The sequence below is a fragment of the Barbatula barbatula genome, assembly GCF_947034865.1.
Source record: "Barbatula barbatula genome assembly, chromosome: 14".
NCBI lineage: Eukaryota > Metazoa > Chordata > Actinopteri > Cypriniformes > Nemacheilidae > Barbatula > Barbatula barbatula.
Window position 1 is genome coordinate 18,035,383 of NC_136777.1, and position 16,466 is coordinate 18,051,848.

General features: G+C 42.3%; 1 protein-coding gene across 1 annotated transcript in view; it reads left to right on the top strand.

The window, feature by feature from the left end:
• Positions 1 to 2,217: 2,217 nt before the first annotated feature.
• Positions 2,218 to 16,466, top strand: part of col21a1 (collagen, type XXI, alpha 1) — a 65,892-nt gene continuing 51,643 nt past the window's right edge. Inside the window, exons 1-8 of the mRNA XM_079473505.1 lie at positions 2,218 to 2,318; positions 7,037 to 7,167; positions 7,340 to 7,900; positions 9,300 to 9,465; positions 9,557 to 9,785; positions 10,090 to 10,263; positions 10,829 to 10,906; positions 14,457 to 14,540. Of these exons, the coding sequence (XP_079329631.1) occupies positions 7,068 to 7,167; positions 7,340 to 7,900; positions 9,300 to 9,465; positions 9,557 to 9,785; positions 10,090 to 10,263; positions 10,829 to 10,906; positions 14,457 to 14,540 (1,392 nt within the window). The 5' untranslated portion in view covers positions 2,218 to 2,318; positions 7,037 to 7,067. The remainder of the gene's footprint in view (positions 2,319 to 7,036; positions 7,168 to 7,339; positions 7,901 to 9,299; positions 9,466 to 9,556; positions 9,786 to 10,089; positions 10,264 to 10,828; positions 10,907 to 14,456; positions 14,541 to 16,466) is intronic.

The following is a 16,466-nucleotide window of genomic DNA, read 5'->3' on the forward strand; positions in this document are numbered from 1 at the left end:
ATTTCTTTGAATAAAAGATCAAAAGCAATGCAGATACATTTCACAGCCTTCTTTTCTCATTTTTGATAAGGGTACCAACAATTTTGTTGTGTTTGACAAAAACTGTGAAGCCAAGCTTCCAAATAATGACCCCTAACTTCCATGAAAGTAACAGTTTATTTCAACAGTTTTATCCTGGCGTTCCTATTTGTAATGACATAACTGTGTAGTAATAATACTTTGGAAATCTCTTTGGTCATGACTGACAAACATTTTCCTTGAAGAACGGAAAACCGCCTTTTTTTGCAAACCAGCTGATTCACAAGCTACGTGAGGGAGTTTCAGACTTGTCTTCCAACAGTGCTTCATGCACGAGACTGTACGCACTCCCCTGTGCATCAGATCCTTCCATGGAAATTCTTATTGCCTCCGTCTCCGTCTGAAAGTCAACCTAATCGCCAAGACACACCACACATGCAATCACGTTTATTGTCGTTTATTGTGTGGAATTAGAAACCATTACAGTCTTACTGGTGTGCCCTACCAAAACAAAGAGTGTACAATTATTTTGCCAAAGTCTTAAGTGGTTCAACTAAAATGAACAAAAAGAAAGGAAGACTTTAATGTATTTGCCACAGCAGTATGAAATATCTTTCTCGTGATATTAAGCAGCAATGACCTTAGATTAAAAGGCCAACAAACCTTTAATGGGTGCTTTTTATCAAGTATGGAAACCATGCTACATATTAATAATAGGCAATCCACACACATTTTCCCAACAGTAAGTAGGTTTATTTTGCTTGGTTTACTACCCATTTTCTATTCCATAAAGCCTCATGTCTTTGTAAATCTTAATTATGAATGGAGTTGGATCCTTCATGTTTTCTAGTGTGCATGTGTGTGTTTTCCACAATTTCCTAATTTGATAATGCTTGGCTTGAGTGTTTCAAGCTACGTAACCACACGGCCATTTATCATGTTTGTGGTGACACTTTAATAGAGTTTTTTTCCCACTCAGGGAACAAATATGGCTCTTACTTCATAGTTGTGCCTTTTTGCCATTTTCCAAACCCACCAGAATATGGAGTATTAGGAATCCAGCTGTACCTTTGAATTACTAGAAGCCCTGTGGGAAGATACCTATTACATACAGCGGGCTCTCCGGACTTCCCACTGTTAACGCATCAATTATGGCCACAGTTTTCCCAGACTAAGCATTTGTCAGGCTATGAGCGGGTCTGGCAGGTGTTTGCCAGCAGGTGGGCTTAGTCGTCAGTGTATATGCATCAGTTTTTTAAAGATCTGGCTGAAATAATGGCTGAAATGTTAAAAGCTTGAGAGAATCTGCGTTTGGATCATGCACTCATCTACACATCTATACTGATTTTAAAGCACATTTTAACATAGTCCAAAAGTGCACAGCTTAGTAGATTTGCCTCTTAAAGTCTTTAAAATCTCTTATTTTGCATTAATAAATTGTTAGATGCATTTCCAGATGTTTATCATGTTATTATAGTAGTCAGTTAGGTAAGATTATGTTTGATTTAGAGTTCTAAACTATTCCCCATCAATATCACATTTGCCAGAAACTCAATAACATAGTTAAAAATGATCCAATTTAACTAAGTTTTTAGAAAGATTTTGCCAAGAAAACTTTGGCTTAGTATGATTTCCCAGACCAGATCTTCATGTTCTCCTCTACTTCACTGTGCACATATGGTACTTGTAGTGCCAAGACCAATGCACGAGAAAATGCACGGGTAATGCCACATCTTTAGTTAAGTTTTGAGTCCCAGAACATGAACAGATGCCTTTCTGTATATTGAACTTGTTCATTCCCATAAACAGTGTCATTCCAGACACTGTATACTAATTACACAAAACTCTGAAAATGCAGATTCATGTGAAATCATGACAGCCAATAGCCTTCCTCTTCTTTAATTAGTCTCTGAGAATCTCAAAATAAATTCCTTGAGCAAATCTTCTGGCTCACAGTATTTAACCTCTCAGCTCTGCAACACAATCCAACTTAGGAAGCACATGGGAATTACTTTAATTTTCCTTTTGCTTCCCAAAAAGGGGGCTGAGTTCTCCACTGTTTTATTTACTCAAGTTCTTATCTGCATCTTATTTCAATCTCTATATCCAAGTGAGAGAGAGGGGGAGAGAGAGAGTTGGAAGGTGAATGGGGAGGGAAGTCTCACATCTGCAACTTTGCAGCCTCCTCAAACCCACCTCCTCCCTGAGCTTTGCAGAGCTCTGGCCATGGGACACCAGGCAGTGTGAGTAAGGGGGATTTTTATTCAACAGGAGTCCAGCTCCACGCACATAAAGCTCTGGTAAATCTTTGTCTTTTCTATGTTTGAAAATTATATTACGCTTTGTATTGTTGTGATATTTGCACTTTTTCCTCTGGCTGCAACCGCATGCATAAGATACTGTTGCACATCCCAGTATCTAGTGGCTTCTCCAATTGATGAGGTCATGTTAAAAATAGCTTGTTTGAAATTCATCCAGAGCTTCCTGAGAACTACGTTTTTTTATATGTTGGTGGTCCGTATAATTTTCTACATGGTCCAGAGATGACTCGATTCCTTTTGAGAAACATAAAAAATGCTGTAAAATATGTGAATGCTGGACATGCAATCCCATAAGCGTCTTCCTAGATCTTATGATAATGCATATTTTGCAACGGACTGACATGCTGCATGTTGAAAACATTAGGAATGATTATCAGTTCCTTATTCAGACCACTGTCACAAGTGAAGAATGAATGGAATTATTTAACTAGGCTTTGTCCGGCAGCCGTGCTTCACGGGTAAACATTCAAGCAAGATATTGAATCCAACCGAGGGAACATTGTTGAACTATGAGTTGCGTGTCTTTGTTTGGGTAAGGACAGTGATAAAAAAACAACAACGGAGAGGAGCCAGCAAACATCCAAGGGTAAACTCTCCAACTTGATCCATTTGACTAAGACATGCATGTCGGTAACGTGCGGAACGTGGTGGAAACCCGCTGTAACAGTTCTGCCCTCACTAATCTACTGCCTTTATGTCTCGATTATGTAAAATCATTTCAGTGGTCTCTCTGATATAATGCTTTGGCTATCTCATTGGAGCCTGAGGAACTTGGCCTCGTTTATTTTCCCCTGATGTTGGCAAACTAATTTTACATGCTTTACAGCAGTTGTTGACTTTGGTATTGAAGATAACTGCATAACAATAGCACATTTATAGTTGCGCAATGGAAAACAGACAGAATGGTTTGACTAAGACAATGACTGCAAGTTAGAAAACATTATGATGACTGATCTATAACAAGGCAAACTCAATAAATCAGTAGAAATGTGGAATAAAATTAGAGGCACATGAGAAACGCCACACCTGGAAGCATAACATATCTGGCATCTTTCCCACTTCAAATACGGAGAGGTTAATGCCTCATCTGGAGGACAGCGAGGAATCAGCTGTTCAACAAGTCTTTCCTGCCTCCCACATCCAGTTGGCTGCAACCCATCGGTGTGAAATAAATCTTAAGCAAGTATCGCTACAAGCACGATGAATTACTCACCCCAAAATTCCAGTGAGATTTAAATGTCATGTTTTGGAAGAGAGACACTAAGGATACATTTGACTGAATTTAAGGTTGAAATTCCTGTTCAGCAATGGATGTTTAAATGTGTGGCATTCCAGCTTCATTACCTTTCTCAAGTCTCCTTCATCTTGACCTGGGAATGGAACCGTAAACTGTCTGGAGGGCCCTAATAACTTTAAGGTCAACGAGAAGGTCATGGTAGAAAGAAAAGCCATATGGCTAGAGGTACAGACTGGCAGACGCATGTGTCTTGTTTCCGTGCTAGGTCCGTAGTCACTAAGGTTATGAAAGCAATGGTGCATTACAAAACCCATTCAAGTTTGTTCTTATTTTTCGGGCCTTAAGTTGCCTCAGCTTTCTAAAAGTATATGAGTTTGGTCATTCTCCAGAACTGGAATTTTACTTGCAGAGATATCCAGTTCGGAGGGAAAAGTAAGTGGGTTGACGGGGACAGATATGCTCGTGAAAATAATGAAGCGTTCCACATACCTCCCCATGTGCTGGGCTCTGGAAAGCACTGCTGTGAGGGCCAGTTCCACCATGGCTGTATGTTTCACCTCTAGGTGAAAGGTTCCCTTTCTGTCGGTCTCTCGACGTTGTGTCGAAGCCGACAGATGGGGTTCGCCCTTGAGAACCAATCATCTCTGACCATTTTGAAAAGGCCAATGAAATTGGCGAATGAAATTTGCATGCCGGGCTCCGCCCCCGGACATCCGGGTATAAAAGGGGAGCCGGCGCGCTCATTCATTCACCTTTTGTTCTTCGGAGCCTTCGCATCGAATGACTACTAGAGCTGAATTCTTGACGTGGTGCAGCGGATTGTCCCTTCCAAGCGATCATCCCCCCGGCGTTTCAGCAGTTCCAGAGGTGTTTACTGAAAGAGATCATTTCCTAAAAGAGCAAATTTCTCAGCTTGGCATGTCCCGCTGCTCTCGTGGTTGCGGTTCCCTCATTGAGGAGGGGGACGGACACGATGCTTGCGTCAGGTGTTTGGGGGTCCAACACGCTGAGGCAGCCTTCGTGGAGTCATCCTGCCCGCACTGCGGGCGGATGGCTATACAGACGTTGCGGTCACGGGTGGCTGCACTCCGTCTGCTTCCCGCTCTGCGACCGCGGTGGCCACGGCCCCGCCGTCAGCGGCGGCAAGCAGCTTGGGTGGCATGGGGATTTCCGTGAGCGTAAATCCGTCAGCCGATGGCTTGCGGACCGTTCACGCCCGCCTCGCTCGTCTGACCGTTCCCAGGTAGACGGTTCCACACAGTCTTACTCCTCCGTCACGCAATCGGGCTCGATGCGTGACGACGATGAGATGTCCCTCGCAGCATCGGAGGGCGACCTTCTGGCATCCGACCCTGACGATTCCTTCGAGCCGTCTCCGTCCGGAGATAGAGTTCAGGAAAAGGCAGACGTAGAGTTCAGGAAAAGGCCACTCCCTTCCGGGACCAGGTGGTGACCTTGCAGGCGCTCCCCACCGGGGAGAAAGACCCAACCCCGTCCGTGTTGTGTCCAGTACGCGCCTTGCGCCTCTACGTGGACCGCACGCAGAGCTTCAGAGGCTCTGAGCAGCTCTTTGTTTGTTTTGGAGGTCAGCAGAAGGGGAGAGCTGTCTCCAAACCGAGACTGGCGCACTGGATCGTGGACGCCGTCACGGCGGCGTACCGATCTCAGGATTGCCCGTGCCCGCTGGCAGTGAGGGCACACTCCACCAGGGGTGCTGCCTCCTCGTGGGCACTGGCTCGGGGCGCCTCTCTGGCAGACATATGCAGAGCTGCGGGTTGGGCTACGCCCAACACCTTCGCGAGGTTCTACAACCTCCTCGTGGAACCGGTGTCAGCTCGAGTCTTACAGGATAACACCAGGTGAGACCGGCGGCCGGCAGGGCGTACGCCTGCGAAGAGCGCCATCCCCCTTCTTTAGGTAGGTCAGTGCGCAATCATCTGCCTCCCTTCTTTCCCCTCGGGCGAAGAATAGGCATTCCATCCATCACTAAGCACTCAAGGCAGCGGGCTGGACGGAGCAGCCTGCCACCTTTGGCGGGCCCAAGTTGAGTTATCTACGTGTAGATCTAACCGACCTCAGTGCTGCAGACATGGTAACCCCCCAGCAGGGTGGTTCCGTCTGAGATTCCATCATGAGTTGTTCCCCTCCTGGAACCCATGACCTCCCCCAGGTGGACAGCCACCTTGCGGCATCTCGCACATACCTCCCATGAGTTCTTCCTTACCGGTAAGACCATGCTGATTCTCCACTGTATTCCCCCCGAGGGTGGGAAGTGGTCTCCGTAGCGCACCTCCCCCTTGAGGGAATAGCGCTTACCCAGTGGTCCTACGGCACCGGATGGCTCTCGCCAATGGGGCCGTCTGAGTTGGCAGAGGGCAGGGGATACCCATCTTTTCTAAAAGCTCTGGGTCCTCCTGTCTACCTACTGGAAGGTTACAATTTCGCGAGAGCGCTTACGTCCGACTCGCCTAGGCTGGTCAACGTCGCTTCGCTGGAGATTGTGACGCGGCTAGTGCCGTGGCGTTTTCAATAGGAACCCCATCTGTCGGCTTCGACACAACGTCGAGAGATCGACAGAAAGGGAACGTCTCGGTTACGTATGGAGGGAACAAGACGTTGTGTCCTTCATGCCACGACAATAGCCGTCCGCTGCAGCAGTCACGAGATGCTCTCAGGCTCCTCAGCACAAAAGGTGAATGAATGAGCACGCCGGCTCCCGTTTTATACCCGGATATCCGGGGGCGGAGCCCGGCATGCAAATTTCATTCGCCAATTTCATTGGCCTTTTCAAAATAGTCAGAGATGATTGGTTTTCAAGGGCGAACCCCATCTGTCGGCTTCGACACAACGTCTTGTTCCCTCCATCAGGGAACAGAGGCTACATACGTAACCGAGACGTTTTCCATTCTAAGTCATACAACTAGCAGGGTTACAGCTGCTGATGGAGGCTAAAGGAGGTACAAAACGTTCACGCATGTTCCCGTCATGCTTATCTTTCATCTGGTGTGGATGGTAAACTTGCGTTTGGATCTTTGTTTGATCTTAGCAATAAGCAGGCCAAGACAGCACCCTCCGTCTCTTCTAAAGGGAGCATATCTGGTCTTCATTTATTACTTTTGTTTTTTAATAATGTCCGCAGTTCTTTCTCAGTTTCAACCGGAGAAAGAGTAAGATGAGGAGCCAATTCAATCTATTACATGCTTCTTGGTGGTTAGATGGTTAAGTTTATAACAAATAATATATGACAAAATATTTTTCACATCACTTCAATTGACAATTAAGTACAAATTTTGCAGAATGACCAAACTTTTCAGTTCGGATGTGTACATTTCATAGACAGCATGCTATTCATTTATAACAAAAACTATAAAACTATACTTTACATACCACATCAGCAAATCCAATTGCATTTGTGTAAAGACATCTAAGAAATGCATGTTTTATCTTCATTTCTCTTCAGGTGCAAAACTGGAGCTTGGTACTTCAGGAACATGGGTTGCAAAACAAGATCCATGCATTTCGTTTTTTGGTGTCTTTACTTCATGCTCCTTCACTTGTTTTGCACAGCACAAGATGAGGACATGAGATTAAGTAAGCGTGCTTCTCTCATCTCCATAAGTGTATGTTGCATGAAGACTATTGACTCCGATAACATCACCTAATAGTGCAATGTTCATTGTGGCTGTCCTAATACAGAGCAAAAATGCAAGGCCAACTCAAGCATGCAAAACATTGTTATTTTCTCTTCGCTTCTCCATTTCAGGTTGTAGGACAGCGCCAAGTGATTTAGTATTTATAGTCGATGGATCATGGAGTGTGGACGACATCAACTTTGAAATTGTCAAACGGTGGCTGATGAATCTCACAATGAGCTTCAACATTGGTCAGAAGTTCACCCAGGTTGGGGTAGTGCAATATAGCGATGACCCCATCTTACATATACCATTGGGAAAACATTTCTCAAGCCTTGAACTTATCAAGGCCATGGAGTCCATAGAGTATATGGGTGGGAACACGAACACAGGGAAGGCTATCAAGTTTGCCAACGACAAACTCTTTGCCCTTTCTGAGCGAGGTCCGAACGGCATTGCAAAAATTGCTGTGGTTTTGACGGACGGCAGGTCGCAAGATGAAGTGCTGGCAGCTGCAGAAGCCGCAAGGAAAAAGGGGATAATTCTCTTCGCAATTGGCGTCGGATCCGAGACAGAGGAGGCGGAGCTCAGAGCAATTGCCAATAAGCCATCCTCAACATATGTTTTCTCTGTGGAAGACTATAAAGCAATCACAAAGATCGGTGAAGTTATTAGGCAGAAGCTGTGTGAAGGTAAGCCTGTGTGTGTATTAATTCTTAAAATTTAACCACAGTCCCTATGCTTTCATATTTCCATAGGTGTTTTGACATTCATTTGTGCACAATTTTTTCACATGTCAGCGTGAAATGATACAGTTTTATGGGGCTGGGGAGGAAGAGTTTGTTGCTTTACCGTCATGTAATGTCAATGATGACAGGTTTATGGCTTCTCCACGTTTAAGGTGCATGCATAAATTGGTTCCTTCCACCTCCCTTAATGGATCTAAGTCTGATTTATGTCCTACAACAACCAGGTGTTCCGAATTTACCTACATGTAGGTGGCAGTACATTTTTATTCAAAAGTGTGAAATGATGGATCAGGCTCCACATTGCTGAGTGTATTAAAAAAATTGTTACATCAAGTCCCTCTGAAAAAGGCCAGTAATCTTTTCAATATGTATACATAATATAACACTTGCCCATTTATTGGAAGACTAAGAGACCATTACATTTCACGCCTTTCGCGAAGGAAGCGATGCAGTCACGACGCGCATACAGTGCGGTGTAAAAATGTTTGTAGGTGCGTTGGAACCGCATCAAGATGGAAATATTTCATCTTTTCAGAGTGCATGTGACAAGTCATGTGACAAGAGAAAGTGGCTCGTGTTTTCCGCCACAAAATGCAAATGGTTCCTAAAATGTTTGTCTATAGTACATTCCTTGCAAACCTTTTTTCATTACAGTGAGGTACGATTTGGATTTACAATGAATTGTTAACAAATACACAGTAATAAATGTTTGTGGGAAAAAATCCTCCCTTATTTTCCTGAAAAGGGGAAAGCACATTTCCAAGGCACTTTTCTTTTCTAACAATGGATTACTCAGCAACAGTTCCACACGGAGTTGTTAAAAAGCTAAAATAAATTAGCACAATATAGCCATAAGGCTGGAAAAACTAACCTCTATAAACGTTTGTTGAGACTCTTGAAGCTTGTGATAATGTGTACCCAGACACTGGAAAAGCTAGCGATCAAGGCACTTTATGATAGAGAGGGTCATCTCTTGTCTGGTATTTGTGATGGTTTGGGACATTCTTAAGCCGGATATTTGCACAATGTCCAATGCTCCACGCCAAGGTCTCCCACTACAGACTTTTTTAGCTGACCTCCAGGCCAAATAAAACTAAGCAGTGCATTCCATAAATATTTAACCCTTTCCCGCCATTTTAACCCACCATACATTTATCATTTTTTTTATATATACATAAAAGGACATAAAAAACACTAGTTGATACTTCAAAACAACAAGACTTGTGATTTCATTTTAATTTAGCTCATGACAATATACTTCAGTTTTTCTCATTTTCCGAAACAGTATAATTAATTCTTTGAGTGCTTCAAAGTTGTAAATAAAACCTATCATGTTTTATAGAGACTGTGTGCCCAACAAAGATTCTCATAGATTCTCGAGATGAGAAGGGATTTGACATTCTTTTCCACCTCAACTTGGCCAAAAAAGCCAAAAAGACACAAGGATCATTTATGGGCAGCAATGCCTACCAGGTGACATCCCGAGTAGACCTTACTGAGAGCACCAGGTAAAGGTATTTTCAAGCGTTGCTGCTGTTGTGAGCACCATTACAATGCAATGCTTGAACTGAAACAGTGTCTTCATCTTAATGTCCATAGGATGTTATTTCCAGGCGGACTTCCACCATCCTATGTTTTTGTGTCTACTCTGAAATACAAAGGCTCTGTGGTTATGGAGGAGTGGGATCTGTGGAGGATTCAAACTAAGGATGAGAAGTCTCAGATGGCTGTTACTCTGAATGGAATAGACAGAACAGTGATATTCACCACAACCAGCAGCGCACCAAGTGGAACTCAAACTGTTATGTTCACTAAGCAACCAGCCAGGGTAAATACACAGCATGACAGGGGAATGCCTAAAACTAACTGTGAATCAATAGCTAGTTAACACTTGCTTGATCGTCATCAATTTATTCATTTTCGTAACAGGCAAACTAGAAACCAGAAAATGGTCAGCAGCATAGGTTACATTTCATATTTAGATGCGCATAACATGTACAATGGTGTTGTGGTGTCTCAATGAGGTTGCTTTCCTAGTACATCAACAAAATTACTTTAGCCTTTTTTCATCAGAAAGACCAGGCTAGTAGGCTATCCAAGCGGATAAAGTCACAGTTCGCTTTATTTTACAGAAACTATTTGATGAAAAATGGCATCAGCTGCGTCTTTTAGTAACAGAAGAGGAAGTCACTCTGTATGTTGATGATCTGGAAATCGAAACTTTGGCATTGGAGCCTCCTGTCGGTATTTTTATAAATGGAAAAACTCAGGTTGGAAAGTACGTCAGCAAAGAAACAACTGTACCTGTAAGTACACTATTGATTATCTTGGAGGCTTTACTATAGACTATTGTTTTGTGTACCACACTACCAAAGTAGTATACACTTGAAAGCTGCAATGTGTAACTTTTTTGTAAAAAAGTAACAAAATACTTTCTAACCACAACAGGTAAAAACCTGTCTTTATATATTTTAAATGGAGATGGCGATATAAAGGCAAATGTTACAGATTGTGGTTATAATACATTACAGAGAAACTTTGTACAAATACTTTACCTAAAGGAAGACTGATAAAATATAATTTTGGTAAAATATGTTTGATGTATAAAATTAACAAAATCACGACAAGGCATATGATATAATTCGTATAATGATATTTTGTTATTGGAATATTTGTCTGCATTTGTGATCCTTTGCCAGCGAATAAACATAACATTAAAACATTTTCAACATGTGCAACACAGCAGTGTTCTTGTGGAAAAGCAGACACCACATCATGTTGACACCAAAAATGTGTTATAACGCCATTTTCCTTTCCTACACCCCATCTTTCTGATTTTCTTTTCTATATTCTTTGTTGTATCCATTTCAGTTTGAAATACAGAAACTCAGAATCTACTGTGACCCTGAGCAGAATAACAGGGAGACAGCTTGTGAAATACCTGGAGTTGTGAGTACCACAATATTTCTGTTTTGGCCCATTCCAAATGTCATATTAGTGTGACTAAGACTTCATCCCTCACTCTGTTTTGAAACATTTTAACAAAACCTTTATAGAGAATAATTTCCCAAAAAGTGAAAATTCTGTCATTATTTACTCACATTAATGTCTTTCCAAAAACATATGCTATTATTTTGTGAAAGGAATACAAAAAAATCCCTACAGAAAAACTGCCGTTTTAAAAGTTGTATATTATTAGTAATAATGGCTGTTGACTCTGTAATGGGTCCCTGTAATATTATTCATGTACCTGCAAGATTACAGTGTTGCTTTCAGCATTGCTGGTGACTAAATTATCTTAGACCGCATAAAGCATGATGTGTATTTGAATCTAACTTGAATCTAAGTCCGGTGAATGAGTATGGGTGAAGGTCCTGATGTGGAGGGTGTGGTTGGCGGCAGTGGAGTTAGAGGGAAGGTGATAGTCCATTGGGCTGCGGAGGTGGAGATGGAGAAGGAAGGGAGGGTCCAGAGCAGGGTGAACAGAAGGACCCAGAGACCAGCCAAGAGGAGATCCCAGGGTGGAGTCGAGGGAGGGAGAAGCAAAGGTGGACGAAACCCTCCGACGGAGATGACGAAAGAGGAGTCCAGGGTGGAGCCCGGGCAACACCAAAGGTCGGAAGGGCCGAGGCGAAGCTGATTGCTCAGGCGACCGAGGCGAAGACATGGACACCGGAGCCGAGGTGTAGCCGCTGGGTCAGAGGACCAAGGTGGAGTCTGGGTCTCAGAGGCATGGGGGAGAGATATAGGATACTCCATTTCAGGGGTAGTTGGCGGCTGGAGATCCAGAGGCTCATCCGACATAATGGCAATTGGCTGGGAGGGCAGGAGCTTCCTGGGGACTGGCGAAGTTGACTGCTGAGGGAGGGCTGTGCACAGCAGTGGATGATGTTGCCGGCTCAAGCACCTGGTCAGATGCGTCTTGAGGCTCAGGCTCCAGGGCGAACGCAGGCTCAGTTGCTGGGTTGCGTGCTGCTGTCGGTGTCGCTGTGGGCTCAGGCTCTCCATCTGCAGTGACGTCCGGCGAGTGCTCCTTGCTGAGGGGTGATGGCTGGCTGGTCTCTGGTTCGGGGCAGGATCCGCAAGGTTCGGAGCAGTGGACTGTGGAGGATTAATTTATGGCGCGCATCCCGGTTGAGCCGAAACAACCCTGCCACAACTGTACTCGCAGTCATTACTTTGCCCGATGCAGAATTCACACCCCACTGCCTGCAGGACTATAAATAAAATCCTCCAGGGGGTATTCATCTGCGTCAATGAAATCCTCCGCATACCCCTGACATGCCGTCATGGCAGAGCTGAATCAGCTGGGTCTCTGGAGAGGTGATATCAAAGTCCAGGTCGGAAAGGGGGTCACTGAAGGGGTCCGGTGATGAAGATGGTAAAGTAGTGGTCATCATTGGCGGGGGTCAAGTCTTTAACACTACAGGCAGAAGGACGATGACACACGGAGAGCTAAAGTTGACTGATTTATTGCAGGGAGAACAGGTGCACAGAAGACTGGATCTGCACTGGCATTCTTTTACATACTCCTACACCCCATCATTAACCCTGCGTTCAGCAAATGAGCGGCGCCTTGTAATGTAGTCACATAAGGGCATTAAATTGCTTTCCTGCTCATTCTCCTTCACAACTCCTTTCTGGTTGAACATTCTTCCGAACGTGGTCCGGTCAACCACATCTCTCACAACCTTCAAAAAACTAGTAAAACACACCTCTTCTGTGAATACTTTACAGACAAATGAAAAAAAGTACACTAGGGCTCTTCTCTCAACAGGTAGCGGTCTAGTTTTTGTTGAAACTAGTAACTTTGTATTAGCACCTAATGTACTATTGCTCTTTTATGACATATCGCTTATTGCTCCCCGAACTCTTTGTTAGTCGCTTTGGAAAAAAGTGTCTGCTAATGACTTAGGCCTAATGTAAATGTAAATGAAACAATACAGGTAACAGGTAAAATCCACTGGTGAGTCAATAAAGGACATGTAACATCCACGAGTAAATATATCCAAGAGGTAACATCCACAGGTATCAAGAAAAGGGTCTAACTAGTGCAAAGCATAACATTTACATTACATTTACATTTATTCATTTGGCAGACGCTTTTATCCAAAGCGACTTACAAGTAGTTTTTTATACAGTGGCACATTACTGCAGAGCGATCAGGGGTAAGGTGCCTTGCTCAAGGGCCCTTCAGTCATGACCTGCTGGCACTGAGATTAGAACCGGCAACCTTCTGATCACAAGCCCAACGCACAACTAGACTTGACAAAAAACACAACAAAAGACTCAAATAGGCATATATAGTGTTTTGGGGATGAGGTACATGTGTGAGTGCAATAATGGTGGGGGGTAGACATGTGGCTGGTGGCGGTGGAGTTGTTACATTTGGATGATCATGAGAGCAAAAATCATGGCAGAATTTTCATTTTTGTGTGAACTGTTTCTTTCCTTTTGATACGTCCTAATTCTATCCTAGAGCATTTTCTGTAATGTGTTTAGTGTATTAATTTCATAAAATTTAAGCATTCTCAGTTTCAAAGAGAGCATGATATTTGACCAGAACTGGTTATTAAAAAGTCTTTAACCGCCTTGTTATTGTTTCAGTTAACTAATCCATTTGGGATGATGGGTAGTTATAATCAATGTTGCAAACACTTTATTTCACCCATGGTATTCTTTCTTTTTGCACTATGCAGTGTTGCACCTTTGAGCATGTTATTTTATTTTCTCCCGTCATATATTTTTATTCCTTTCATTTTTAGGATGGAGAGGTATGTACTTTGGAAGATGGCTTTGCAAGCTTTCAAAAGTAACCGGTAATCTAATTTTAAATGGCAGGGGTAAGATTTGCCTCATGTTCCTTTGAAGTGTCCAAATATTATCATAGCTGGTTTTAGCTATGTGATATCTTGGACTGCTAGAAGTTTCGAGAATGCTTGATTGTATGATGCTTATGTGATTGTCCACAATGTCCCTATACTGACAAAAGTTACTGAAGATTACTGAAGTGCCAAAAATTAGGAATAGTTTGGATATAGATGTAAACAGCACAATATGGAATGATGAACATTTATGTTCTGTGCCTTCATAATTCAATCACACTTAAAAATATATATTGGTGGTATCATTGTCATTTCTGTGGCTGTACACTTCATCGATATATACACTCACAAGTCAATATATCCCACACGTTTTATGACAGCCTTATTTAAAACTCGTAACAATGGCCTGAGCTGTTTCTATGCAGCTATTAAAGTAAAAAGGATGTTAATGTGTTAAGGAAGCAACATGGGTTCAGCCATGTTAACTTGAAGTGTAAAGCAAGTAGCTAATAACAATGCAGGAAATAGGTCCACAACTTATATTCTGCATAATCTTTTGCTGTTTCAGAACAACTGGCTGTACTGCTGAATAAACCAAAAGCAAAGAATATCAAATTGATGTCAGAAGCTTCAAATTTTATGAAATGTGTAGTAAAACTTATTTTTTTATTTAGTGCACTAATGGACCAGGAGATATTGATTCAACCCCAGAACCCTGCATCTGTCCACCTGGGCCACCCGGTACATCAGGACAAAAGGTACAACACATGGCTTATAATGATGTTTGTGCCTATTAAGTCAAGCTTTTGCTAAGGAAGTGCCTTAATAATCTACTCATTGAATTAAATTCACATAAACCTACAAATGTCAGGATTTAAAGTATATAGGTCATGCCTATATTTAAAAACGCATGTTGCAGTGATTGCAGTAATATCCCTTTAATCAATATTGTAAACTACCTAAGGCAAAATCTCTTTAGCTGTAGTATAACAGTTTTTTATAGTCTTAAGGGAAAAGTTAATCTCAAAATCAAAATTGTGTTATTTTTTACTCACTCACATGGCGTTCAACATTAGTGATGTAACGATTAACTCAGCTCACGATGCGATGCGATGCAAGTCACAATTCTGATCTCACAATGTGAATTTATTCACAATTTTTGTTGTGGCAAATGTGAACATCTAACCTTTCATTATTTCTCTAATGTCGTATTTTATGGAAATAACTCAATTGCAGTTTAAAAAAACGAATAATACAAAAGTCTCTTTAATATAAACAGGCTTTATCTGTGTTTTTCCTAACTTTTTTTAAGAAATGTCAGCATATCCACATTTACTAAGTTTGCAGAAAAAAACAGTGGCCCCTGCTGTTCAGAACATGAAATCCGATTCTTTAAATGTCTAATCCGATTTGAATCGTCACATATTATATTTTATTTTCAACAGGCTCATGGTGAATGGTTACATCCCTATTCAACATGTTTTAAGACCTCTCTGCGTCGTTTTGAAGCGACGACAATGCTTTGTGCCAAAAACAAACTAAAATAATGACTTGAATCAATATATTCTCCTCTCAGTCTATGGGGCGCATTCACGAGAACACTTAGACGCATGGACATTCGGTTTGTACGGTTGGGCAAAAAAGTGCACTAGTCTTCCTCAATATCAAAAATCTTTTGCGAAGATCAGCTTATATACCACATGCGTTTCTGGGTTGTCAGTCGGAACGCTGGCGTCTGTCCCCACCGAATGCGCATTCGTCGAACATAGCCGCGGGAAGTGGGGGTGCTGAGGGGGCTTCAGCAACAAGTGAAAGACATTTTTTTACGGTGTTAATAATATATAAAAAAAAATTATTTTATTAATTTGTCTTTTAAATAACATTCATTTTAAATATTAATGACTAAACTGTAAAAGGTAAGCAATGGCAACGCAATTGTCTCATGATGTCAGTTCGTTAGTGAAGGTCTAGTGTCACGAGCGGTCTTTTTGTCAAAAAACTGATTTTACACAGCAGAGACAGAACCTCCAGTTTGCAGGCCAAGCGGATGAAAGAGCTTTCAAGCGGATGAAAGAGCTTTCAAGCGGATGAAACAGATTTTAACCCAAAACCATTGAGAAGGCCTTTCACCAGCAACAGCACCTCCGTGAGTGAAGCAACTGCGTTTATTCTAACAATCACTCGACATCAACCATTCAATTTCTGTTTTCCTGGATGGCAGCATGCAAAAGAGATATTTTCTCGTTCATTTAATGCGGGCTGGTTCCACAAATGGAGATTATCGCGTTGTTTGTTTTAACTGTGTAAAAGAAGTGGAAAAAAATTCTTACCGATGCCAAACACAAACTCGCTGCTCTATAGAATACACCAATAACTGCGCTTTTATCTGACGCTTCCCGCCAAATCCAAGACACAGCAAGGCATTTTTTGGAACTAATGTTCAGGTCAGTGTTGTTCCTAGGAAAGTCAAGTCAAGTCAAGTCAGCTTTATTTATATAGCGCTTTTTACAATTTTCATTGTTACAAAGCAGCTGTACAAGAAAAAATGACTATAAGTAAAACATAAAAGGTTATGGAATTCAAAACACAGGTCAAATATCAGACACACAATAAATTACTATATGCAGAGTTAATTAAATAAGACTATCAAATTCTAGCAGCCCCCCCGGCCAGGCAAAACAGTG